The 27,831-nt window shown below is 21.5% G+C and overlaps 2 protein-coding genes across 10 annotated transcripts; one reads left to right on the top strand and one right to left on the bottom strand.

The window, feature by feature from the left end:
- Positions 1-279: 279 nt before the first annotated feature.
- On the bottom strand, positions 280-14,737 carry LOC412630 (scavenger receptor class B member 1). Of its 5 annotated transcripts, XM_006565162.3 has the most exons (13): positions 14,449-14,736; positions 12,067-12,178; positions 11,753-11,864; positions 11,491-11,589; positions 6,480-6,571; positions 6,194-6,354; positions 5,973-6,114; positions 4,896-5,096; positions 3,025-3,185; positions 2,647-2,933; positions 2,042-2,160; positions 1,369-1,494; positions 663-953 (listed from the first exon to the last, which is right to left on the bottom strand). In XM_006565162.3, exons 4-13 carry the CDS (start codon positions 11,522-11,524, stop codon positions 663-665), a joined length of 1,614 nt encoding a protein of 537 aa, XP_006565225.1. In that variant the 5' UTR covers positions 11,525-11,589; positions 11,753-11,864; positions 12,067-12,178; positions 14,449-14,736. The 5 variants fall into 5 exon arrangements, with proteins under 5 accessions (XP_026300009.1, XP_016771066.1, XP_006565225.1 ...); XM_006565161.3 differs by lacking the exon at positions 11,753-11,864; XM_396085.7 differs by lacking the exons at positions 11,753-11,864; positions 12,067-12,178.
- LOC412157 (HEAT repeat-containing protein 5B) lies at positions 2,459-27,694 on the top strand. 5 transcript variants are annotated; one of them, XM_026444220.1, is made up of 35 exons: positions 2,459-2,542; positions 17,821-17,989; positions 18,104-18,315; positions 18,408-18,555; positions 18,631-18,741; positions 18,813-18,996; positions 19,069-19,229; positions 19,302-19,551; positions 19,641-19,784; positions 19,881-20,131; positions 20,220-20,331; positions 20,442-20,694; positions 20,774-20,883; positions 20,970-21,133; positions 21,361-21,393; positions 21,701-21,775; positions 21,854-22,129; positions 22,252-22,533; positions 22,630-22,819; positions 22,950-23,119; positions 23,226-23,547; positions 23,628-23,894; positions 23,967-24,148; positions 24,228-24,473; positions 24,536-24,755; positions 24,846-25,124; positions 25,281-25,443; positions 25,522-25,637; positions 25,715-25,999; positions 26,071-26,307; positions 26,391-26,542; positions 26,624-26,837; positions 26,957-26,971; positions 27,168-27,313; positions 27,448-27,624. In XM_026444220.1, exons 2-35 carry the CDS (start codon positions 17,858-17,860, stop codon positions 27,622-27,624), a joined length of 6,279 nt encoding a protein of 2,092 aa, XP_026300005.1. In that variant the 5' UTR covers positions 2,459-2,542; positions 17,821-17,857. The 5 variants fall into 5 exon arrangements, with proteins under 5 accessions (XP_026300005.1, XP_026300004.1, XP_026300008.1 ...); XM_026444219.1 differs by lacking the exon at positions 2,459-2,542 and adding an exon at positions 17,569-17,628; XM_026444223.1 differs by lacking the exons at positions 2,459-2,542; positions 21,361-21,393 and adding an exon at positions 17,569-17,628 and having other exon boundaries at positions 27,448-27,693.
- The last annotated feature ends 137 nt before the right edge of the window (positions 27,695-27,831 follow it).

Genomic DNA, 27,831 nt, shown 5'->3' with positions numbered 1-27,831 from the left:
TTTCATTATTTGAAAATATTCACTTTTTTAAAATTTTCAATTTGTTCATATTATTGGTTATGTTACGTATTAATATTATATATATATATATATACAATATTGTATACATATATAATAATATGATATAGATATAATTATACTTTTAATTATATCATAATTATACTATTAATTATATATAATTATATAATAAAGTATATATATAAAATATATGTATAAATTATTAGAATAAATAATATCATAATAACATTTGTATATATATAAAAATTAATATAAGATATGATGATATTATCGATATGTCATTGTGATATTATTCATTATTGTATAATATACATTCAATTATATGTAATGAAATTTCAAGTTATTTTATAATATATTAAAGAAGAACAAAAAAAAATTAAATAACAATAATATTTCGATAGAATAATATCGATCCATAATATTTTTAGCACAAAACCCTGAATGTATATCGTAACGTAGAATACTTTTTTCTGTATTCTGAGTCAATTAAAATAGTAGGTAGCACATCGATTCATTTTTTTTCAAAAAGAAAAAAATTGATTGCTATATCTATTACCTAATAATGGATAAAAATGTTTTTTTCTTTTTCTTCTTTATTATTATTGTAAGTGTATGAATTTCTAAAATTTTTCTATAATAACTGGTTAGCTAAATAAATCTGACTTGGATTTTATCTTTTTGATATTCGGCAAAATACGTATTGTTGTGTACTGATTGTAATTTAATGGGATTCGTAAATCGCAACTTTCTCTCCTTTCCGACGGAAGTGGTTCTTGTTGTTGATTAATAGTCCACAATATAGCTAATAACGATAATACAAACATCGTCGTTCCTGCGATAGCCAGTAACCAAATTATCACTGTTTCTACCATTGGGCATATTTGAAGTATTAATTTTAAAATGAATGTTAAATCATTCGGTAACGAATCCATTACCTGAAAATAAATTTATAAAAATATGGATTTGATATGATTATAGTTTTTAATATACATATATTTTTAAAAAGGGAATACAGCTAATGATATTAGCATATTATTTCTTAAAATTTAATATCTTCAGATAATGAAAATTAATATAAATTTTTAATAAAATAAATAAATTTAAATCTATAGGAATAGATAAATTTTAATCTATAAATCGTATTATATTTCGAAGATTAGAGATATGGTATGATGATTAAAAGTATATTAAGAAGAAATTTAAATTATAAAAGAAATTTTATACATGAATTATGAATGATTTTAATGATATGTTTATATCTTTAATAACAATTGAATAGAATTGAATATATTTTGTTTTCTATATTATATTATATATTGAAAAATATATATAATATAGGAAAATATTTACCAAGTCACTCCAGAATAATGGTATCGTCATATCATTAAAAGGCCTGATTTTGGAATTGTAAATTGTATGTTGCATAACGAGATTAATCTGTATTTTCGAATTAATTTTCATTGGAATACCGATCGTCTGTGGAAAAAAAAAGAAAAAAATACGATTTTATTAATCATTGGTATTTGATAATCAAATTCAATTATTTTTAACTTTGATATTAAAGATAATTCAAGTTAACTTGTTAATTTTTAATGGGTTAGATAATCATTGGATATAACTTTCGAATATATTATTGTTTCACATATCATGTCTTTATTTGTAAAATATCAAGCAATTCTTTGTTATAGAAAATATGCTCCAGATAAAAATTATTTAAGAGAAATTAATTTTGTTTTATATGTATAAAGAATACAGTAATTTCTCACAAATGTAATAAGATAAAATAAAATCTCATTCATTTAAATTCATCAGAATAATATAAGTAGATAATAAAATTTTCAATTTTTTTCTATTGCATATACTTTCTTGTTTAAATAATGTAGTTTATAAATAAATAATATCGATAAATAAATAAATTCAATCGATAGAAATTCATTTAATTGGTTAATTAAAATTTTGTTTTATATGTTAAAATAATTGGAATTCTAATATATCTTTATTTATTATTAATATACCTATTTACCGGTTGTATTATAATTTGCGAAGTATGTTTTTTAGAATCCGGATTAAGACCTTCCACATTATCGTATATACTAGAATCAGCGTGAAGAAAATGCGGCAATGACATCGCTGCAGGTATTTCTAAAATAATATTCACATTTTTTTATATTATTTGAAAATGATACATTTAATACATTCTTTCTTTTTCTCTCTCTATTATTGATATAAAAATTTTAATCTAAGAAAAAAGAAATAATAAGAAGAAAATGTTGATTATTAGTTCCAATTAAAGAATGATATATTTTTAATTAATATTCAAAAGATGAATTAATTTAAAATCATTTTATGAAATGTCAAATTAAATTTAAACAACAGCTAACATTTTGCACTCTATTCTTCATGTTCAAACTTTGATATTTAATATTACAATGGTTATTCTTGCAGAATAGAAGCTTTGTCATCATAATATTCATAATTCAACTCGTGTAAGAGTTCACATCATCGAATAAATCAAGACGATACGGTAAGTCAGTCTTTTTTTTTTTTTAAATTTTTAGTAATAAAGCTATAAATTTGAATCGAAGATAAATTAGATACTATATTTCTCAATTAACAGAAGATTCTTACTATAATAACATGGTGTTATGTCGGACAGTCCTTTCTTCAAACATTGTTTCTTTTTCTGGCAATAACACGCATTATTCGGATTCTCTTCAGAAGTATCCAAAAAATCATCCGACATGCTGTAAAGATAACCATTCAAACCGTTATCCATTATCACTTCCTTTTTGAAAACAATTGGTATAGCTTTGCAGAATGCTTTTCGGAATATTCTGAATACAGCATGTTTGTCTAGATAAGATGGAAATAATTCCCCTTCAGTAGTTCCTTTAATGCGATTGCAAATTGTATTTCTGTAACAATAATATGAATAATTTGTAACAATTTGTATTATTTCAATTATCATTTTTATATTATATTTTTCATTTTATTTAAATTTCATACTCTGGATAAGTTTCGTTTCCATCTTCTTCTCGATAACCCCACTGTGACATTCCTGGACTACCATTGTACGATTGTATACTCAAATAACGTCCTTCCTCCTCGGTCATATTTTTATTTTTTCCAATATTCATCAATATTACATTTTCCCCTTCATCATACATCTAAAGATTGTTAATAATTTTTTTTTTTAATTAGATAGATTAAACACTTTTTCATAAAAAAATGATATTTATCGAGTCTTGATAGTTTGAATATTACAAAGCGATAACAAAATATTCAAATATGATAAAATTAACGTTAAATAAACGGAAATGCATTTATCATTTCAAATAAATTATATCCGATTATAATTTATTTATAGCTTTCTGATGTGTATTATATGGTTCATAACAATAAGAAAAATAAAACCATAATTTATTGAATATTATTCAGAAAAAATATTCCGAAGTTAATAAAAGATATTTTAAATTAATTGTATATTAATGATTGCAAGTGCATTGAACTTGTTATAGTATGTCATTATGCTTTTAATGAGATACTGCTCCCATGTATTAATTATTTTTCCGCTTCTCAGATACAATAGTCTTTAGGAATAAATCTTGCATAATACAATACAAACTTAAAATATTAATTACTTGTTGATTAGATACACATATTATGTCGACATTTTTGATAATTGAAAATTTAAAAAACAAAACTCTTGTTATATAAATTAAGTAATCATGAAAGTTGATGAAATTTCCGGTAAAGAATAATTTGCTCAAATTAATTCATAGTTGCAACTCTTCAAGTCTAGGAACGACTATTACCGTTTTTTTTATGATAAAAAGTTGTTGACTTTAACCTCGTGAACTCTGAAATGCATGTATGCGTGAATAGTGAAAGGATCAATAAGTAGAACCAATTGCGAAAATGATTGCTAATTTGAAATAGTAAAAATATTTAACCATAATATCGCGTTTTCCTCGTATATTAATGCATATGTAATATTTTGTTTTTCTTATAATATGTTATACATATGTATAATGTTATACATATGAATGCATTATTCGAAAGCAATTTATACTCTGATATACTCTAGTTTAATATTATAAAAACTTAAAATAATTTGATTTATTCATGCGCAGACAAAGTAGATTGTTTTGATTCAACCAATGCATATTTGAATTTATAACCAATAATTAAACTTATGCGCAATATAATTACTATGCATTTAGCTTATTTACGTCAATTTAATGATACAAGTTTCTTGAAAATAATAATTAATCATTGAATATATTGAAACATGATTAACATATTAACTGGTATGTGATATATATCAATTTTTTATATAACAAATATATTATCAATTCATTTACATTAATTCATTATTAAAATATTTTTTTAACTTGTATATAATACGTTAAGAAAAGTTAAAAGTACATAAAAAATATCATAAAATAAGTTTTTTAAATTTTAGATAATAATATGATATAGTGCCACATAAAAAAAAGCATGTTAAATTAATGAGAATTATGTTAATTATCAATATTTTTTTTTTAATTTGATTATATTTTCGATAATTGTAATCATGAATATTAATCTTGTACTATTAATTCAGACTTATTATATAATAGAAATTTTAATGTAATAAATTAAAAACTTTGATTTCTTAATTTTGAAGACTTCATGATATCTTTTATATTTAATTATTTTTTCAAATTTTGTCAAATATTTCAATATTGATATCAATATAGTTTCAAATATTTTGGATGTACTTAAGATAAATAAATTCTATTAAAACAGTAAATTAATTATTTATTTATTTAAATTGCTTTATTATTATTTATTATTATTATACTATTATATACTATATTTATTAAATTACTCACTCTGTCGAGTAATCCGAATTTAATGAAGTCTATAAAATTTGGCATAACTCCACTAGCAAAACGAATCAATTTGTCTTCATAGCCCCAAAGATAATCATGAACATTCAGTTTTAATATCGGTTTACTATCCAATATATTTACCAAACTCGTCCAAGGATAGTTAACAAAAAATCCAGCGTCGTGCAACGATGAAGAAAGTCCCTGAGTGTTATTAAATATAAGGGCATAATTACGAAAGACAAAAAACGTAAAAACATATAACTATTTTTTTTTTATTAATAATTATTAATTTCTTATGCTGTTTGAGAAATGATCTTGTACAGATTTGATTCGTATATTGAATAATGTTTAAAATTACAATTAATAATAATAAAAAAAATAATATAAAAAAAGAATAATTATTTTTATGTATGTATTAATAAATTTCGAAAATTCTATATATATTATTGATATCATGTATTTTTTAAATTTATAATGAGATTAGAGTCGATATCCTAGTCAAAATAATGTATTACATCAGAATATATTACGTATTCATTATGTACTGTTGTTTTTAGATATGAATTTGTTATAGATATGAATGAAGATTGGAAATAAGTTATTATACATAGAAAATTTTAGAAAAGCAATATAAAATTATTAATTATCAATATACATATATTTTATTACATATTTTATTTGTTATGTCAACAGATCATATTAAAAAATTGTTAAATAAAATATTTAAAAAAAACAAATAATTATTATGATTTATACTATTTAATTATATTATAAATATATTATATATAAATATATATACTATAAATTTATTTCTATATATTATAATTAAACTATTTTTATTGAATATTAATTAATTAATTTTAACTGTTTAATTATATTCGTAATTAATTTTGCATTTAATGAGACATGTAATATATATTTTTATAATTTTTTTTATTAGGGATTATTAACAAATCATAATTGAATGATTGGAATGATTGAAATTTTTACTTATAACGGATATATTAATTCTATTGATTAATAAATAACAAATCATTATTGATTGATTTATAAATTAGATATTTGTATTATACTTACCAACATAGGTATATTTGGAACATGAATTATATCTTTTTTTGGATCATTAATCGACATTTCTGGAACATATATTATTGTTCTTTTTGGAATGTATGAAATCATATTTTCATGCCAAGTAATATTATGGTTTTCTACTATTTCTCTAAGAAAGAAGTATACAATTAATATCGTAAATAAAATAATTATTTGATTTATGAAATTATTAATTATATATTGTTTACTGATAGACGTAAGGTCCAATTTCTTCAACTTTTAATTTTACTCCGCCTTTGAGGAATTCTTCCATGTTTGTTATATTAAATATGTATACTTTTATGTAAATCTGAATTGGAGGTTTTTTCCATAATTCAAAAGCCAATGAATCTGGTCTCATTTCCAGATTCTAAAAGCATATTTTCACAATTAGTGTTAAAGTTTAATAATCATGTATTAAAATATGTATACATTTGTAAAATATGTATATAAATATTTAACATTTTTTTTATAATGTAATTATAAAATACTTACATATTCCAATATTAATTGTGATGGTTTTATTATATATATTAAATAAGATAAAATACTGCAACTTATACCCAATGAAAATAATATTATGCATTCTATAATAGAAAAGAAAAAATAATTAATAATATTTTTTAATTTTTAAGATTTTTTTATATTTTATTACTATTTTTTTTTTATATTGATTTAATCATTTGTTTATTATTTTTTTTTAATATTTTATTTCGAAAACATATTTTGATTAAGATTAAATGAAAAACATTGAATTAATAAAGAACGAAAGACTGATTTATTTAAAATATGATTCATAAAGATAAAAATATAATGCATAAAGATAAATAAATGCTTATAAATATTAAATATGTATTATTGTAGTAGATAAACGATGGAAATTTTAAATAAATATTATTGGTATTTATTCGATTACTTAACTATCTGTTTTATATTAATAAACAGAAAATTTTTTAAAATATATAATTTATATTTATAAATATTTTGACTGCAATTTATATATTAAATAATAAAAATATCAGCTTATCGATAAAATTAATTTATCTATATTAATTGATTTCATCATATCATTTTATATTTCATTATATCGTTTTAAATAAATTAGATTTTGAAAGAAAAAATATAAAAGATGAAAAGATGAACCGATAAAAAATAAATTATAATATAAATAAAAATAACTGAAATATCTGTTTAGATCCAAAGATTATAAAAAGAGAAATAAAAAATTATAATTTTTCTTTTATTTTTACAAATCTGAGCGATACGAATTTGCATAAACAATATGGTTACAAGTTAAAAGAAATTAAAATAAAGTGACAAACTGATTTAAAATTATGCATATGGATCCGAATATTTACTTGAAAAATTACTACTAAAGATATGCTTTTATGCATTCAACTTATTATGTTATGCATATCGTAAAAATTACATTTTATTCTAATTTGCATAAAATTATGGATAATTCTGTTATTCAGAGAAGTTCAAAAAAGTTATATGATTATTATTTTTATATTAGATGTAATTTTATCGTTTTCAACTCTTTATATTGATGTGCACTTATTTTCTCAAAATAATATTATTAATGTTAAAAATCCTTGATTTATTATGAACTTATTTCATGACATTATAATCTTATCTAATAAAAACAAGTTCTTAACTACGCATAATTGTTTTATAGCAATATAAAAAATATGTCTTATATAAAATTTTAATCTATATATGTGCATATCTTGCAGTTATTACAAATCTTCTCTAAAATAGACGAGTTTTGATTTTTGTAAGTGAAATCATATAATTTTAATAAAAAATTAGTATAAATAAAGTATTATTTTATAAATTTTTCTTACGATATTTTATTCTATATATATATATAGAAGTTGCAATGATTGATGCATTAAAAATTTTATTTAAAAATTATTTTATTAGATAAAGATTATTTATTTCAAAATAAAGATTATTTTATTTTTAAAATCTCTTATAGGAAAAATATTTACTTAAAGAAAAATTAATAATCATCACACGATATTTACCTTGAAAGTAATTTTTTTTTTTCCAATAACGTGAAATATACATAAGTTATTAGTTAATTGCGGTCAAAGATTCAAATGGGATATTTTGTATATTCAATTTGATCATAAGTGCATCATTTTCAAGAAACTCTTCATTACAGAAGGACATTTGTGGAATATGTATTTGGGCCAAAGCGAATCATTCGTGGAACATATATATATATATATATATATATATATATATATATATATATATATATATATATATATATATATATATATATATTTGAAACATCAAGACAAAAATGTTATTAATGAACGTCAATCATGCCCTACGTTACACCATATATGATTCATACTATCTTGCTTACCTTGACTTAAATTTAATTTAAATAGTCATAAGAAAAAAGATTTATGTAAAAACGAATTATTCGATATAAAAGAAAAATTCTTATGATTTCTTTTACAATCATTCATTATAATTTGATATTCATCTTGAATTCTCGAATTTTTCGACATATTAAAAAGAAATATATTATTCAATCGAATAAATATTCAATTACGTGTTTAATTTCATAAATAATTGTATAATAAATTAATAACATTATACATATAATATCGTTTCAATACAACAATGTATAATATCGTTTCAAAATGATAATTTTCCAAATATCATATATGTTAATTATGAAAAGATATTTTTTATTTGGTTAAAATTTATATAAGTTTATTGGATATTTAATAAATCAGTATCAAAAATTTGTAATTTCTCTAATAATTTTTTTGATTATTTATAATATTTATCTATTATAATAACACAAAGGAATACACAAAGGAATAAAGGATATTTGAACAAGTTATTGTTATTCATATACTTTATTATTTTTTCAATTAATATGAAATATATATATATATATATATATATAATTTATTGTATAAATATGTATATATAGAAGTTATGAATGTTATAATTAATGATTGTTTATTACTTAAAATATGTATAATATTACATTTGAAAATAAATGAATTAATATAATAGTGCAATTGATATTATAATGTCTTTTTTACTTGTCACTTATAATGTCATAAATAGATATTCATTTATCTTTTCAAACATGTTAATCATTATAAAATTTAATTGAAAGAATTAAAGAGAAATAAATTAAGAATTATCATTAAGTTATAAATCATTACGCATATCGTCTATCATTTTCATATATTATAAAAATAATAGAAAACATATTAATTGATAATTTATAAATTCGATACATTTTAAATGTGGTAATTTTTAAAAAAAAAATGAACATATTTTCAATGTCGTTTTAACTTTTATCATTATTTAAAATATATTAAAAAAATATTAGATATTTATAATGTAATAATATTTAGTATCATTTAAAAGTTTGGAAAAGCCCCAAAATTATTTCGCGTTGAGAGCGATCAAATGGCTATAAATATAAAACACTTCTAAAAACTTTGAAAAAAATTATAATTTTTTTTAAAAGTTGATTCTTATAAAAACAGTGGAAAAACCGGTTTGTAGATTTACATTCATTAAAATGTATAAGAAACGCATTGGATCGAAGATTGTAAAATCAGATATATATGGACCAAATAAAAGATATTTTTTTAAAAATTCCTCGTCACTTTTTTAATTAGATTAAAAAAATCGCACAATTTCAAATTCTAATTTAATTGAATTTAATAAATTATTTTCTATATGGTATAATATTTTATATAATGAGCTATACACTTTTATTCAAAAATTTTATAATTATTATATTTACTTTAAAATTGAAAAAAATTAATAAATAATTAAATTATTTTATTTAAGAAAAGTATACACTTTCATATAAGTTTTTATTAAAAGTATATCTATTTTAAATTTTTTTTAATGTAATATTATTGTTATGTAATGTACGGTATTATTTAAAAAAATTAAAATATTTATATTCTTTTTTAATTATTCGTTCAAAGATTTCTTATCTGTTTTATTATTTAAATCAATTCATATGTTTTTTTAAAAAAATTATAATATATTTTCATACATATCAAAGATTTGATTTGAAATGATTAATGATTTTTTCCGTCTTGATATTTCATATGCATATTATTCATTATAATAAATGTCTCATTGATATACTTTTTCAAACAGAAATGTAAATTAAATATTTTCGGTTATCGTTATATTACAGATAATTTATCATTGATTTATATTTATTATTGAATTTTTTTTCGTAGTAATATAACTGTTTTTATGTTTCGTATGAAATTAGCATATTATCTTGACATGATATCATTCATGTTCTCTTTTCGATATAAAGAGATATATAACGTATATATGTTTAAATAAGGTTTACCAATGTTTTATTGGTAAAACAAGAAATGAAAAGAATATATTCATATTATTATTATTAACTGTTGAATTGGTAATTACATCGGTATACAGATGTTATTTACTATTATTTCTTTTTTTTTTTTGGTTCAACGAACAATAGAATGAAAAATAATTGAAACAGTAATTAAATTCGTGACAAATGCGCGTTTAGTAAAATTTAAATTTTTTTCTTTTAATAAGTCATTATCAATCTTTATTATAACAATAATTATAATAATTATCATTTTAATCACATGTAAATCCCAACAAAAAAAAAAAACAAAATGTAATAATAATTTATTACTTGATAAAATATTATTCTGTATTTATTTTGTATTTATTCAATAAAATATTCATCCGAACATTAAGATAAAATAGTTATAAATTTTGCAATAAATTATTTATGGAATCACAAACAGATTTGCTGTTCGATTTCAAAGCTTTTTAAACGGTTGCCGCATCGGCATAATTTATGTCAAAAATATGTTAATGCGACATTCTACCGAGACGCGTGTCATTATACGCAAATCTCGCAATATGTCTAACAGGGAATTCCTTGGACCCATTTATTTGATAGAAATACTTGACTCTATTAGTGTCTATTACTTGATTAAACACAATTACAGATAAAAGAAAGTTATAACGGGACAATCATCTTCTTTCGATCTTGTTCGTATTAGTTTTCATCGTCTCGTTAATCAGATTTCTTCTTTCTTTCAAGGTTTTGATTACGTGATACTCACGTAATAGAGTTTCTTTATACTTTCGTAAAAGTCAATCTTTCGCTCTTGCACCATTATATATTTAATAATACACATATAAGCTTATTCTGACACAATTGCAATTATATTCAGATTATCATAATTAATCTTTAAAAAATATATATATTAAATCATTATTATTTTTTTTTACGTAATTAATGCAAATAGTGTTACGAGAATAATCGTTTATGTTAAATTAATACGTCATTAATAATAAAAAAAAAAAATGAGAAAAACATCACGCAAAAAATGTAATTACAATGTAATTAAAACTACATTAATTTGTTAGATAATATATGTATATAAAATATGTCTTATATTCAATGTATTGAGTTATTACATTCACAATATTTACTTACTTTTGAATCGTTGCAACGGATTGGCGAATTTCATGATTGTAACCCAGTTTCCACGCACTTATCTCTTTACTTTTCTTTTTTCGTTACCTTGATTTTATTCTGAAACAGTAAAAATATTTTTATGGCAATTTTTTTTTTTTGTTACCGAGAAAATAATTATTTTCGTTATCTTAATACTGATATAATATTTAAAAATATACAAAATTTTAATAAAACAAAATTTATATTTATCGAGGAAAGTTAAATTAAAAATAGTTTTCACCTTTTCTTATCTGAAGTATTTATATTATATTACTTTCTAAGAATATATTTATTTTTTTCTTTTTTTTGAACTAGTATTATATAAAAAACATTTTCGAGATATTGAGATGGATCTAAAAAAGATTGAAGAACATTATATGGTGTAAAAATTTATATATACATATATATATATTTTTTAAATAGATTTATATTTTTAAAAATTCAGGAAGTTTGAAAAAAGATGTTTAAATATATAAATAATTTATTAGCCTATAGACTAACATAATACGCGAAAGACGATAGTTAAGATTTCATTTTTAAGAAAAAAATACCTACTTTAAATTTGAAACGGTACTTCATAAAGTTTACTTAAATTATTTGCATTTCCATTGTGTGTTAGTTATGACCAAATATATAACTTCTTTCACTTAAAATTTCTGACATCTTTCTGAAATTGTATTATTAATAGTTTTATTATATACTTAACAACGTCTTTTATTAATACTGTTATGATTCAAAGATTACATTTACATAGCACTAATGTATCTTTGTCATCGATGTATATCGAGAATTTGCAATGTTAATTGAGTGGTATTGCAGCAATAATGCTAATTGAAAAAAATAACGAGTGTTTTACAATGGATCTACCATATGACATATCATAAAATTATTATCAATAATTAGAAATTAATCGATATCTAATATAGTTTTTTTCTAATATGTTTAAATAAAATGTTTGATTTAAACATCTTTGATTAGAAAGAATTGGTTTATTCAATGTTTATTTATTTTCTTATGTTTTCTTATTTTCTATTCTTCTTTTTTTCTTTTAAAAATTTGATAAATTTTATGCTATTATATCACAATAAAGTTTCGCATCTTTCCTTTAAATACGATAGGATTAATTGAAAGGTCATTGAATATAATTTAAATTTTAAGCTTTTTATCTCTTTCATCATTTTTTTTTCATTTTATAATTCTAATTCTAATATATAATATGTATAAACGTTTTTATGTAATATGTAATGAATATTGAGATTTGATTCTGAATCATAAATTTTTTTTCTAGTAAATTCTTTTAAACGATAATATTTTGATGATTAAACATACATGTTTGTTGATAAATAAATGATATAAAAAAGATATAAGTTATTTAAAGTTATTTAAAATTAATTATATAAAATAAAGATATATTATATAATGTATTTTTAAAACTTATTTATTTTTATATATATTCCATTTTTTCTTATTCATAATAAAAATTTGTTTGATTTTTCAAAATCAAAATAAAATAACTTTTTTAAAAAAAGAAACTTATATATATATTATATTAAAATATAATATTTTATCTATTTATTTAATAGTAGTTTTTCAAAATTATTCAATGTTTATTGTAATTTACAAATTATTTACATAATTAAACTTACATTTATATTTTGCTTTTAAAATCCTGATCCAATTCATTTAGTGACTTTAACGCTTGGTTAAGCGACAGTTATGTTAGAAACCAGCTCAGAACGATACAATTTAAAATTTTTCTATACGATTTATTTCTATAATTCAATTTAATTTTCATTGAAATTATACATTATGATAAATTTTTAAAATCTTACATATTTTTATTTACTTTTCCGGAAAAAAATATCTATTTATATTTTTTTTTAATATTTATTAACCCGATCAATTAATAATACATGTATATTTGAAAATATTATTTTATATCTTTAGATATGAATGAAATTTGAAAATTATTTTGAATCTGTATAAATAAAGTACTCGATAAATAATTAAGCTGAATAATCAAATATATTTATTATCCTTTTGATCAATTATATAGATATTAATAATTATAATATATTAATACATTACTAATAATAATACTAGTAATACATTATTAATAAATAATTTATTGTAATCTTAAGTGTCATAAGTGTAATTGTACAGATTTTTACATTTCTTAAAATTTTTAATTTACAATAATATACAATTAGAATTCATTGGTTTTATTCCTTTTTTTAATAATAAAATTTCAAACGAAAAAGAAATGATAGGTTTTAAAAGTGTAATAACTTAAATAATCTAAGTAAAACAAGTTTATCATCTTTCGAAACACGTTTTGCATCAATATCGATGCACAAAAAGAAACAAAGAGCATACATATGCAAAATTGTACGTGACTCGTATATCCACTTCTTAACAGAATTACAGCTATTAATTGGCCGAAAAAATTTATATTCTGAAAATATATATAGTGAACTGAAAAATTATAGTAAATCTAATTAATAGAAAATGTTTGGAATGATATTATTTTAAATTATTATGATTCTCAATTATTTAATAGTGTTAATAATAGATTTTAATTTTAATTTTAATAAACTCTATTAAAATAATATTTTGTATAATATTTTATATCAAATTTAAATGCAACTTTAATTCTTTACAAAATATATTTTGAATCTCTATAAAATTAGAAAAAAAAAATTATTTAAAAATTAAACAAAGCATACTTAATTAGTATTTAATTTAATATTAATATTACTTATTTATTATTTTTGTTATTTTGATTCGTTTATTTAAATTTTTAGATATCGTGATAATGTATTTAAGATAACACAAAATATATTTAATTATGTATTAATGTCTTATGAGATTAACATTATTTCTGAAAATAAAGAAAAAAATAACTTTAAAACTACATAATACAAAAGAAAATCTTACCTGAAAAATTTTTGAGAGGATTTACAAGAGGATCAACAAAACATTCCAGCGAGTAAAATTTCTTAAAAAATTTATAACTAATAATAATAAATGTATATATAATAATAAATATATATCACAATATTACTTATGATACTTTTTACACTTTGATATAAATAAAATTTCGATAAATAGGTGATATAACATCTAATTTTGACACGTTTTAAAATTTCACAACTTTTGCTCTGTGGATGAAGACACTATACTACTTGTCACTATATATGTTCTCTCTATGTTATTAGTGAACACGAATCTTGTGGTTCACTCTGTTTTATACTGTCTCCTGATCACTAACCCCCATTCGACTCCAAAGACGTCCATGATTTCTTTCATTATATGTACAATAAAGATACCAATATATTATTATTAATAATATTTGATTCGTTTTATAAGAATATGAAAAATATCTTTTTTTTTTTTTCTTAAATGGTTAAACATGCTTATTTATAAGTGATATGAATGAAATTGTTTTTATTGAAATATTAAATTCATATTTTATAAATTAAAAAATTAGTATATAATAATATATATTAAATATTTTGTATATTTTTTCAATTAGTAAGTATAAATGTATAACGTATAATGCATATTTAAAAATCTTTAATATTTTAATTTTAGAATGGATTTTTGAAAAAAATTTGTTTAAAATGCACAGCGGTATTATTTATAATAATGAATAATATTTCGAATATGAAAAGTAAGCTTCTTGGTTACTCAAGATATGGAATGTAGACATTTCCATATTTCATATTTCTAAGAATTATATTTTAAGTAAAAAAACATTTAAAAACATTTTTCTAAGAAAAATATTTTTTGTAAATATTAATTAAGTAATTTAATATTACAATATAACATTTAGAGTTATAGTATAGTAAATTATTATAATATTTAAATAAAATTGCACGTAAAGTTTTTTTTATTTATTAAAAAGATTGTACAAATTTAAATTATATTCATGTAAATATTTACGATAGTGGAAGTTTCAAAATTGTACTTTTTGTAAAAAATTTATTAATATGGAAATATTCATGTACATAAATTATATGCATATATATTAAGATTTATGTTGATTAAGATTTATAATAGCTATTATATGATATCATATTATTCATAAATTTTTATTTTTCATATGAATTGCGATTAACTTAATTGAGATATATATATTAATGATAGTATATATTTTCAATTATAATTATAATAATAAAAGATTTTTGAAAACTTTTGCTTTCAGAAAATCATATAAAAGCCAATTTTCAAAGATTACTGAAATCTATTGAAATTTATTTACCTATTTTTATAATTTATGATAATAACAATAATAATAATCATAAAATTGATTTATTTTGATTCTATAGACTTTTAAAGAAATACATTTCGTCGATAAATTAGATAATGATAAAAATTTTAAGGATCAGCGCCATCTCGCGTTTAGAAATCCAAAGCTCTAACTTGTTATTAGAATAGCAGAATATGCAAAGAGGTATTCGAAGTCATAGACAAGGAAAGCAACATTACGCGAGAAGGACAAAGAATGTCTCGCACCATTTCAAAGACACCATATTGAAAATTTATTAATTATTCGTTTTTTAATCAAAATTTATAAACTTTTAAGCTCGCATTTTGAAGTTAAAACTTCAAACAAGTTTCTCATATCAATTTTAATACGATATTCTTCTCTATTAATTATTTATTAATAATAATGCATCGTGTTATGTAATAGATCAAGGATGCCATATTGAAAATTTATTAATTATTCGTTTTCTAATGAAAATTTATAAACTTTTAAATTCACATTTTGAAGTTAGAAGTTCAAACAAATTTCTCATATCAATTTTAATACGATATTTTTTTTCATTAATTATTTATTAACAATAACGCATCGTGTTATGTAATACATCAAGGATGCCATATTGAAAATTTATTAATTATTTGTTTTCTAATCAAAATTTATAAACTTTTAGGTTTGTATCTTGAAGATAAAACTTTAAAGAAGTTTTTCCTATCAATTTTAATATGAAATTATTTCAATTAATTATTTGTTAAGGATATGTTATATCGAATTGACTTCATTGATGAGTAATAAATTTTTTATTAATTTTTCATGAGAATTTTCATATTTTCATAAGAATTTATTTCTAAATATGATTATATATATGAAACATTGCCATTTATTATATTTATGTTTAAATTTTATTTATAATATTCTTATTGTTTAAATAATTAAACTAATAAATTCGTTAGAAAGTAATACCTCTTTATACATTCTACTATACTAATAACAAGTCAAAACTTTGAGTATTCAAACACGAGATGGCGTTGATCTCAGAAATTTTTTGATCACTGTTTAATTTAGCATTATCAAAATCTATTTTATGTTTTTGTATGGAAAATCAAGTTTTATATATATTATATATCTATTATATTTTATCTACATATTTTATATAAATTTCGATTTTTTAAACTTATTGTCAGAAATTTTGTATTAAGAGAATATAAGTCAAAATGATATGGTACATGAAATTTTTTTTATTTCAAAAAATAAAATTTTTTTATAAGACATTTATATATAATTTATTATTGTATAAACTGTATTTAAAAATTATATATTATTATCACTACTTAGTTTAGATTTATATAATAAATATTTTTAAGATATTTTTAAGATCAATATTTTAAAATGATTCGATATTTTTTATTCTGGCAAAAAAAAAAACAAAAAAATTTATTAGTATTAGTATTAATTAACATTAAATTAGTTTATTTAAGTAATTAAATTCGAATATAAATACTTGTATAAATACAGTGATATTAAAATGAGTAGGTAATCTTAATAATTCTTTGTCAATGTTTCTGAATCAGATGATTACCGATCTACCTTAACCTAAATCAAGTTAAGATTTGTCAATTACGTGGATTAATTGTTCCGTATTGTAGTAGTTTATAGTGTTAACACGTATTAAATATCAAAATACATGTTATTTATAAAATGATTTCCTATTTTATCTTATTTTTTAATATAAAACATAAATAAATACGAATATTAATAGTTTGACGTTTCAATTCAAGAATATATAAAATAATATATAAAATAATTAGAAAATTATGATACTTTTTGTTTATTAATAAAATATAGACTTTCTGGTATTTATATTTTCATTAAATTTTATTATTTTTTTATAATTTAATAAATAATTCTTTCTTTATTAAATAAATAATAAAAAAATATTTTATAAAATTAATTTCTTATGATTTTTTAATATATATATATATATAATTTTATAATTACAAATAAAATTAACAAATTATTAACAATGTATAATTAAATATTTATAGAAAAAAAATAAGAAATATTAAAATTTATTCTATTGAAATGATGATGGAGTTGAGTCATAGTTTGACTCTCAATGAGGATGCCCTTAATCAAATCCCAGAGGCCAAGAGACCAATTTTTATATTTGAATGGTTACGTTTCTTGGATAAAGTTTTAATAGCTGCACAAAAGGTATTATTAATTTAAATAATTATTATAATATTTGTTCTATATTATAATCTAAAATAAATATGTAATATATTTTCATTATAAAATTTTTTTTCTATAATGATATATCATTTTTAGAGTGATATTAAAGGATGTCAACAAAAATTAGTGGAACAATTAACCAAACATATGCAAGGATCTCCTGGACCTCCTACAAGAAGACTTATTGCAAGATGTCTTGCAACTTTATTTAGTGTTGGTGATACATTTTTACTTTTTGATACTGTTAATAAATGTAATGATATTCTCAGAAATAAAGATGATTCACCAAGTTTTCTTCCGACAAAGTTGTAAGTAAATTTTAAAATTTTTAATTTTAAAATGCATTTATTATTTTAAAATCTTTATATATTATGTAATTTTTTAAATTTATGATTATTAGAGCTGCTATATGTTGTGTGGGATGTATGTATGAAAAATTAGGAAGAATGATGGGTAGATCATATGAAGAAACTGTACAGATTTTAATAAAATCTTTACGTTCTGCAGAATCACAGACACGAATAGAAATTATGTATACTTTAGAGAAGGTAATATTTAATGTTATACAGATGTTAAAATTATTTGAAATTTCTCATTTATATTTAAAAAACTTGAATTATTAGGTTTGTGCTGGCATGGGATCTGCAATTACAAATGTACATAAAGAAATATATAAAGTTTCTAAACATTATCTTACAGATAGAGTAATGGCTGTAAGATGTGCTGCTGCAAAGGTATTTTATTGTTCATTTTCTATTAGTTTATAAAAATATTGGTTAAAATATATTTAATATAATATTTGTAGTGTTTATTAGAAATGTTAAATCATGCATCATTTTTGTATACAACTGAAATAGAAAGTGTTGCTACACTCTGTTTTCGAGCATTTGAAGGTTCAAATTATGAAGTAAGATGTGCTATTGCAAAATTACTTGGCACATTAGTAGCAATGACACAACTACCAACTCCAAAAGGAAAGAATCCTTCAGGTATTTTGAATAAGAATATTTAACTGTTTATACATTATCAAGAATTATATTAATTGTTATATCAATGTTTAGTTACCCAAAATAAAAATAATAAACAAATCTCACTTGATGAAGTATTGAATATTTTAATGTCTGGATTTTTAAGAGGTGGAGTAGGCTTTTTAAAAGGAACTGGAGAGATAATAAAAGGAAATTCTAGTGTAAATAGAGAAGTTCGAGTTGGAGTCACACATGTAAGAAAAAATATAAAAAATAACATGTTTTTTTTATAAAATAATTTAATCTATTATTTGTTATTTTACTAGGCATATGTTGTATTTGTTCAAATGTTAGGAGGATCATGGCTTGAACGTAATGTTGGTACATTAATTGCACATGTACTTGATCTTGTAACAAATCCAAAAGCAGCAAGTTCACATGTTGATGCTGTTTATTCTAGAAAATGTGTTAACTTTATATTACATGGTACTGTAGGAAAATTATTGGGTGAAGGAGCTCAAGCTGCTGCATGTAAAGAAATAGCACATATTATTTTGAAACAAATGAATTCTATTGGTAAATTTCATTGTTTAAAATTCTTATTAAATAATTATTTAATAAAATATATATATTTATTTTTTATTTTTTTATATTTGAATTGTTAGATTTTAGTCCAGAAAATGCAAAAGATTGTAATCAAGAGACACTATTTAGTCAACATTTATTAGTATGTGCATTACAAGAAATGGGAAACTTGATCTTGGGTTTAGGTACAACAGCTTGTAATTTATTGTCTGATCAATCTTTAAGTATGTATTTATTTACATATATTTTATCTATATTTATTTAATTTTAATTTCAATAATTTTCAATAAATGATTGTATTAATTTGAATGTTTTCTTAGATTTGATTGATACAATTATGGCCGTTTTGGTTCATCCATGCCAAGCAGCTAGACTTGCAGCTTCTTGGTGTCTACGTTGCATTTGTGTAGCAGTTCCAAGTCAAATAACACCTCTGATTGATCGATGTGTTGATGGAATTGAAAATATGCGTAGTTCACCAGAAGCAATAGCTGGATATAGCAGTGCATTAGCTGCTGTTCTCGGTAGTGTTCGTTTATCACCACTTGGCGTTCCGCATACAAAAGGAAAAGTAATTATTCTTAAATGATATTTCTTTATGTAATTTTATAAAATAAGCGAAAAATTTTATCAAATAAAAATTATTTATTTTATTTTAGATTATTTTTAATACTGCAGAAGAACTTTTGAGAAGTGCAAGTCAAAACAGTCGTTTATCATTGAATAGAACACATGCTGGATGGCTTTTAATTGGAGCTATAATGACTCTTGGTATGATAAATTTAAATCAATTAATTATATAATAATAAATATTAAATATATTTGAAATGTTATATTTAATATTTAAAATTTTATATTTTTTTTATATGTTTTGTATTCAGGAACGGCAGTAGTAAAAGGATTATTACCTAGAATGTTATTATTATGGAGAAATTCTTTTCCTCGTTCAAATAAGGAACTGGAAAGTGAAAAAGCTAGAGGTGATGCTTTCACATGGCAAGTAACTTTAGAAGGTCGAGCTGGTGCATTATCTGCAATGCATAGTTTCTTATTACATTGTCCAGAACTTTTAAATGATGATATTACAAGACGACTTCTAACACCAATTGAATCTGCATTGGCAATGTTAACAAAGTATGTTATTCTTTTTATATATTTTTAAAGTATTTTAATGTAATATTAAATCATTTTTATATATTCTAAAATATTTTAGTTTATCACCTGTATTAAAAAATTATGGTCAACAATTAAAAGCTCCAGCTGCCATGGTTCGTTTACGTTTATACGAAACATTATTATTATTACCACCTCAAACTTTTGAAGGTAATTAGAAAATATTAATTTTTTAAAAAATTATTATTTAGAAATGATATTTAAAATGTATATTATATATATTACAAATTAAACAGGTTCTTATACACATCTTTTAAGAATGTTGGTATCAGAGTTTACATTAACTGAAAATCCCGGAAATACTACAACTTCATTATTACGTGCTGTTTGTCATGCTAATGATTCTGTAATTCTTGGTACATGGTTACAAGAAACTGATCATCGTACAATAGAAGATCAGGTATATATTTTAAATTATTATTTTATGATTCTATGTATTTTTATGTAATTTAATATATTACAAATGTAATATAATACTTTATATATGTTTTTTAAAATATTTCTCATTTATCACTATTAATATTCATTAATATAAAAATATATTAACAAAAAGCAGAAAAATTGTAAAGATATTGAGTACATATTATATTAATTAAAATTAACATTCAAATTTCCACTCATGTCCAGATGGAACCAAACAGAAGGGCAGATTTGGAACATGTGAGTAATGTCCTATGAAGCCTTTCGTTATCTGCTGTTCATCTGCACAATTTTCTTTTTCTTCTTTTAATCATGATCATTGATTCATGTTTTAGTTTTATTTATTTTTTTAAACATTAAAAAGTTAATCAAAATATTAATTTTAATTTGTTATAAAATATAATAATGATTATTTTTATACAATTTTTATCAATATAAATATGTTACATTTGTTTATTTATTTTGTATTATAGTCATATTGTTTATAATAAAAAAATAATGAAATTTAATCAATATATATTTATTTATATTTGTACTTATGTTCCAGCTACAACCAAATAGTGCTGCAGGATCTGGAGCTTTGGAACATAATCCATGTTGTCTTTATAGACCTGTACCACAAGTAAACATTTTATTTTTTTTTACTAAGAATACATAATAAAAATAAATCTTAATGATTGTAATTTGTTTTTTTTTTTAGGATGATATAATACCTGGACCTTTGCCTTTGGGAGTTGCAGTCATTGATTTATCTGTATCCTTATTTGGTCAAATCTTTCCACGTGTAGCAAATAAACATAGATTACAAATGTTAGATCATTTCAGTGAATGTATAAAACATACAAAATCTGGTAGACAAGAAGCTATACAAATGAATGTTTTTACGGCTGTATTAAGTGGATTAAAAGGTCTTAATGAAGCAAAAACTGGTTTTGGTCAAGAAGATGTTAAGAAATCTGCTACTAATCTCATTATTGTAATATAATTTTCTTATATTAATATTATAATATTTTTATTTTCTTAAATTTATTATAAAATATAATTAAAATATAATTTAATTTTATTTATATAAATATTTAATTTTATTCTATATTATAGAGTGCTTTGGTAAGCAGCAATTCTATATTAAGATGGGCAGCAGGAGAAGCTGTTGGAAGAATGGCTCAAGTTATTTCTGATCCTAAATTTACGGCAGAATTAGCACAAACAAGTTTTGATCGTTTAAAATCAGCTCGTGATGTTGCTAGTAGAACTGGTCATTCTTTAGCATTAGGATGTCTTCATAAATATGTGGGTGGAATGGGATCTAGTCAACATCTGAATACAAGTGTCAGTATTTTACTTGCACTTGCCCAAGATAATTCATCTCCTGTAGTACAAGTAAGTATTGAAATATATATATTTATAATTATAATTATATATATTTATAGTTTTTTAATGTCATGCATTAATTAAATATGATTTATATTCATTCAGGTATGGGCATTGCATGCTCTTGCACTTATAGCTGATTCTGGTGGACCAATGTTTCGAGGCTATGTTGAACCTACATTATCTTTAGCTTTAACTCTTCTTCTTAATGTTCCTCATTCTTATATTGATGTACATCAATGTATAGGAAAAGTATTGTCAGCTCTTATTACAACAATAGGTCCAGAATTACAAGGTTTTTATTGTATTGTTAATTTTAATGATATTGTTAATTTTCATATTGTTAATTTTCATGATCTTTGTGAAAATTTAAAAATTTATATATGTATTTATTTATTATATATATATATTATATATATTTTTAGGAAATACAACAACAATTTGTATGGCACGTTCATCGTTTCTATGTGCTTGTGCAATTATGCAAGACCATCAAGATCCTCTTGTACAAGCAGAAGCTACAGGATGTCTTCAACAATTACATTTATTTGCGCCAAGACATGTTAATTTATCTTCTCTCGTTCCTACATTATGTGTAAGATTTATATTATTTCTCTTTCACATATGTTATATAAGTGATGCAAACTTTTTTATTTTTTAAAATTATAAATTATTATAATTTTTTATAAATTATTTTATAGCGAACTTTATCAAGTAATCATCTACTTTTACGTAAAGCTGCAATATCTTGTCTTCGACAATTAGCTCAGCGAGAAGCAAAAGAAGTATGTGAACATGCAATGACATTAGCTAATGAAAGTCGAGATACTAATATAGTAGAAGGTCTTGTTATAACAGAAACTGGTCTTCCGGGCGTTTTATTTAGTATGTTAGATACAGAAACTGATAGCAAATTAATTAAAGATATCCATGACACGTTAACTAGTATGCTGCAAATTTTAGCAGCAGATCATTTATCTCAATGGTTATCTTTATGTAAGGATGTTCTTACAATAGCATCAGGTATGATACATATTATAATACTTATATTAATAAAGTTTGTCAATGCAAAATTAAATAATATTAATAAAATATATTAATAGATACATGTAATAACGAAGAAGGAAATACTATTGATGTTGAAGATAGTGCTACAGATATTGATAATGCTGATGTGGAAGGAGATGATGATCAAGCTGAATTCCATGCTGATGAATCTACCAAACAACGGCCGACTATTACGCCACGATGGCCAACTAGAGTTTTTGCAGCACAATGTGTTAGGAAAATTGTTGCTGCTTGTATAAATAATAAGCACGCACATTTTGATCTTGCCTTAGCTAAAGAAATGCAAATATCTAAAGGCAGAAGTACGATTCTTTAAATGATTCTTTATTTTTAATATTTTCAAATATCATATATTAAGATTTTGTTAATTACAGGTGATTTTCTAGTATTACATCTTTCTGATTTAGTAAGAATGGCATTTATGGCAGCAACAAGTGATTGTGATCCTCTTCGGCTTGAAGGATTGAAAACATTACAAGAAATCATAGATAAATTTGCTAAAGTTCCTGAACCAGAATTTCCTGGGCACTTATTACTTGAACAATTCCAAGCACAAGTAATTAAATATAGAAATTTTAAATATATTTTATAAATGATATAAATATATATTATTATTTATTATTTAATTATTATAGGTTGGAGCTGCATTGAGACCTGCATTTTCAGCAGAAACAGCATCACATGTTACAGCTGCAGCATGTGAAGCATGTAGTGCTTGGATTGGAAGCGGTGTTGCTAGAGATCTTAATGATCTTCGTAGAGTACATCAATTACTTGTATCTTCTTTAGAAAAATTAAGAGAGGGACACACACGACCACAACTTTATAATGAAAGTTTATTAACACTTGAAAGATTAGCAATTTTAAAAGCATGGGCAGAGGTAAGAGATAAAATTTTTCTTTTAATAATTTCTACTTATTTCTTTTTTTTTTTTTTTATTAGGTATATGTAGTCGCTATGATAAAAGATGGTTCTGCATTGAATAGTAAAAATACATTCAATCAAAATCTGAATCAAATTGATGATGATAATTCTGAAGATTTTGGAAAATTTGAATTTCAAACTGAAAGTTTATTAAGCTTAGTGCAACCAGAATTATTAAGTTTAAGTCAATATTGGCTAGCTGCTCTAAAAGATCATGCATTACTTTCATTACCTTCAGGTATGAAATGAGTTTTTATATTATACGTAATTTTTTAAATTATATGTTTTTATGTAATACTTTTATAATAATAAATCAATATTTTATTAGAATTTTCTAGTCAATTACCACATGATGGTGGAGCTTTTTATACAACAGATACAATGGAATCTGCTCGACCTCATTATGCTGAATCATGGGCCCCAATCTTACATGCTGCAACACTTTGGCTCAATGCAAAAGGATTTGAATTGGAAGAAACAAAAAATGAAGTGAAAATATCAAATGCAACTAATAACAATAACAATAACAATAACAATAACAATAATAATAATAATGATGTTTCTACTAATACTAATACGAATGTTGAACGTTTTCATTTATTATTTGGTAATTATTTTTTAAAAATCTTTATTTTTTTATATTATTGTTTTTTATTATATTAAATAATAATAATAATATAAAAATATATAATATATAGTAGAATGTATATTATATATCATTTTTATTTATTCAATATTTATTAATATTTATTAAAAATTTTAGGTATATGTATGGAAGCTTTGTGCAGTCCTCGTATTTCAGAATCTACTCAAAATATAGAAACGTGTTTAAATGCATTATATACTTTATTAGATTCTACATGGGCTCGTAAAGTTTTAATTACAGATCGTTCATTACCGATTGAATTATGTAATGTTCTTCACAGGTATTTTTTTTAATTATATAAATATAAATATACACAAATGTTATATTATAATTAACAATTTATGATATTTTACTATAGAATGCTTCTAACAAGAGAAAGTTTTATGATTCAAATGATAGTAATGGAAGTTTTAAAACAAATAATGAAAGCAGCACATGAAGATTTAATAGAAAAAAAGAAATCTAAATTGAAAGGTAAAAAGAAATAATATTCTTTTTTATATAAATTGGCATATTATGAATTATTATTAATATATATTATTTTGTAATAGAAATTGCACCAGTACATGAAGAAAGCAATGAAACTGAAGATGTAGATTTATTAGGGGAAGGAGAAGAAAATGGTGAACTTATTCCTGGAAAATCATTAGTATTCGCTATTTTAGAAGTGTGTTTGTGTCTTTTGGTTCGACAAATACCAGCATTAAATCCTAATCCTGGTGGAACTACAGCAATTTTATCTCAAAAGGGATATATGCCATCTGAAGAAAGTGGGAAACTTATAGCTGCTACACTTAATATAATGGAATCTCTTCCTACTCTTTGTTCTCCTCAAGGTAAATATTTAATTTTAAATAAGATATTTAATTTTAAATATTTATTTTTAATACATATTTTTAAACATTAGGAGCAATAGCAATTTTACCAACATTATTGTATTTATCAACTGGAGTAATTAGAGAAACTGCAGTGCGTACTGACAATGAATGCAATAAAACAACATCAGATACACCAGTTCATGCAGCTTTGCATTGTATAAAAAATCTTATTACAAATAAATATGCAAAAGATCATAAAAGTAAGGAACAATGGACAAGTCTTTTACAAAGCGCTCTTGCTAAAATTATCGACCTCGCTAAAACTGGTATTGGAAGTTACAATTGTATAAGATTTATTTTCATGATAAGATATTTTTTTAATTAATAATTTTTAAAAATACATTCATAGGAAATGATGAAACAAAAATGGATGAAGTGGCAATGATGTTAGGAATTGCAGTATTTGTTCTTCATGCATCGCCTGAAGTTGTGAGTGCACCGAACTTACAGTTTCCATGTATAAATCATTTTAGACACGCTTTTCAATCAGAAAATATAATGGTTATTATTTTAAAAATATTTTATGTATTATATCATTAATAATTTAATATACATATATTCTTATTTCTTGAAATATTATAGGTTAAATTAAAATGCGTTCAAACATTGAGAACAATATTTTTACATCCAGAACGTATAATAAGTACTCCTTATATTCATGCATTAGCTCCAAGATTAGTAGAATATTTATATAGTGATAAAAGTAAACAAGTCACAACTGATGTGGGATTGTCTTTCACCTTAGAATGTGTTAATACAGTTGAAGCTCTTATAGGACTTGCTGATCTTTCACATCGTATGTATATTTGTTTGTATTATTTTGATTTCATTTATTGTAAATTCAATATATAATAGTATATTAATATTAGTATGATATTAAAAAAGCTGATAAAAAATATGTTACATGCTATTCAGGAGATCTTTTACAAGGTGTGTAAAAAAACAATATAATTATGCAATGTAATATATTTCCATCATATTTTATATCATAAAATTTTTTATATCATAATATTTTATTTATCTAAATGTATTAGATATAAATATATGATTAATTCTTGTAAGTTTGTTATTTCTAATATTTTATTTTTATAAATAAATATTTTATAATAAATATTTTTATATTTAGGCATACAGATGTTGACTTTACTTGTGCCAATCCTAATTAATTATTTGTTGGAAGGAGATCAACTACAACATGCTTCCAAATATCAATTAAGTCTTCATCAACAAAGTTTTCAATGGCTTAATAAAATAGGACCAAAATATCCTCAGGTATCTAAATTATATTATAATATATGTATATTATAATATATCTTGAAATTAAATATATATATATATATATATATATATATATATATATATATATATATAAATTATAACTATTTAAATAAAATTTTTTATTTCAGGAATTTAAAATGTTAATGTCACAATCTACAGAATTAAAAACTAAATTAGAAAATGCAGTTAGATCTACTCATCAACAAGCACAAAAACATCCTAGACCAGTAGATCTTGTAAAACCACAAATAAAAATCTCTACACCATCTATTAAGCTCAAAACAGATTTTTCAAATTTTAATTAATCTTTCTTAATATAGTATTCATTATTATAATAGTATCATTAAACATGTTGTATATTTATTTAAAATATATAATTTTAATATAAGTTATTATATAATTTTATTATAAATTAAATTCTCATAATTAAACACAGAATTCTTTTATATTAGAGATATTAAAAATGAGATAATATAATATATATCACATAACAATGTTTTGAAATATAAATA

Source organism: Apis mellifera, linkage group LG12 (genome assembly GCF_003254395.2).
Source record: "Apis mellifera strain DH4 linkage group LG12, Amel_HAv3.1, whole genome shotgun sequence".
In the NCBI taxonomy this organism is placed as follows: Eukaryota; Metazoa; Arthropoda; class Insecta; order Hymenoptera; family Apidae; genus Apis; species Apis mellifera.
This window is presented reverse-complemented; position numbering and strand designations above follow the sequence as displayed.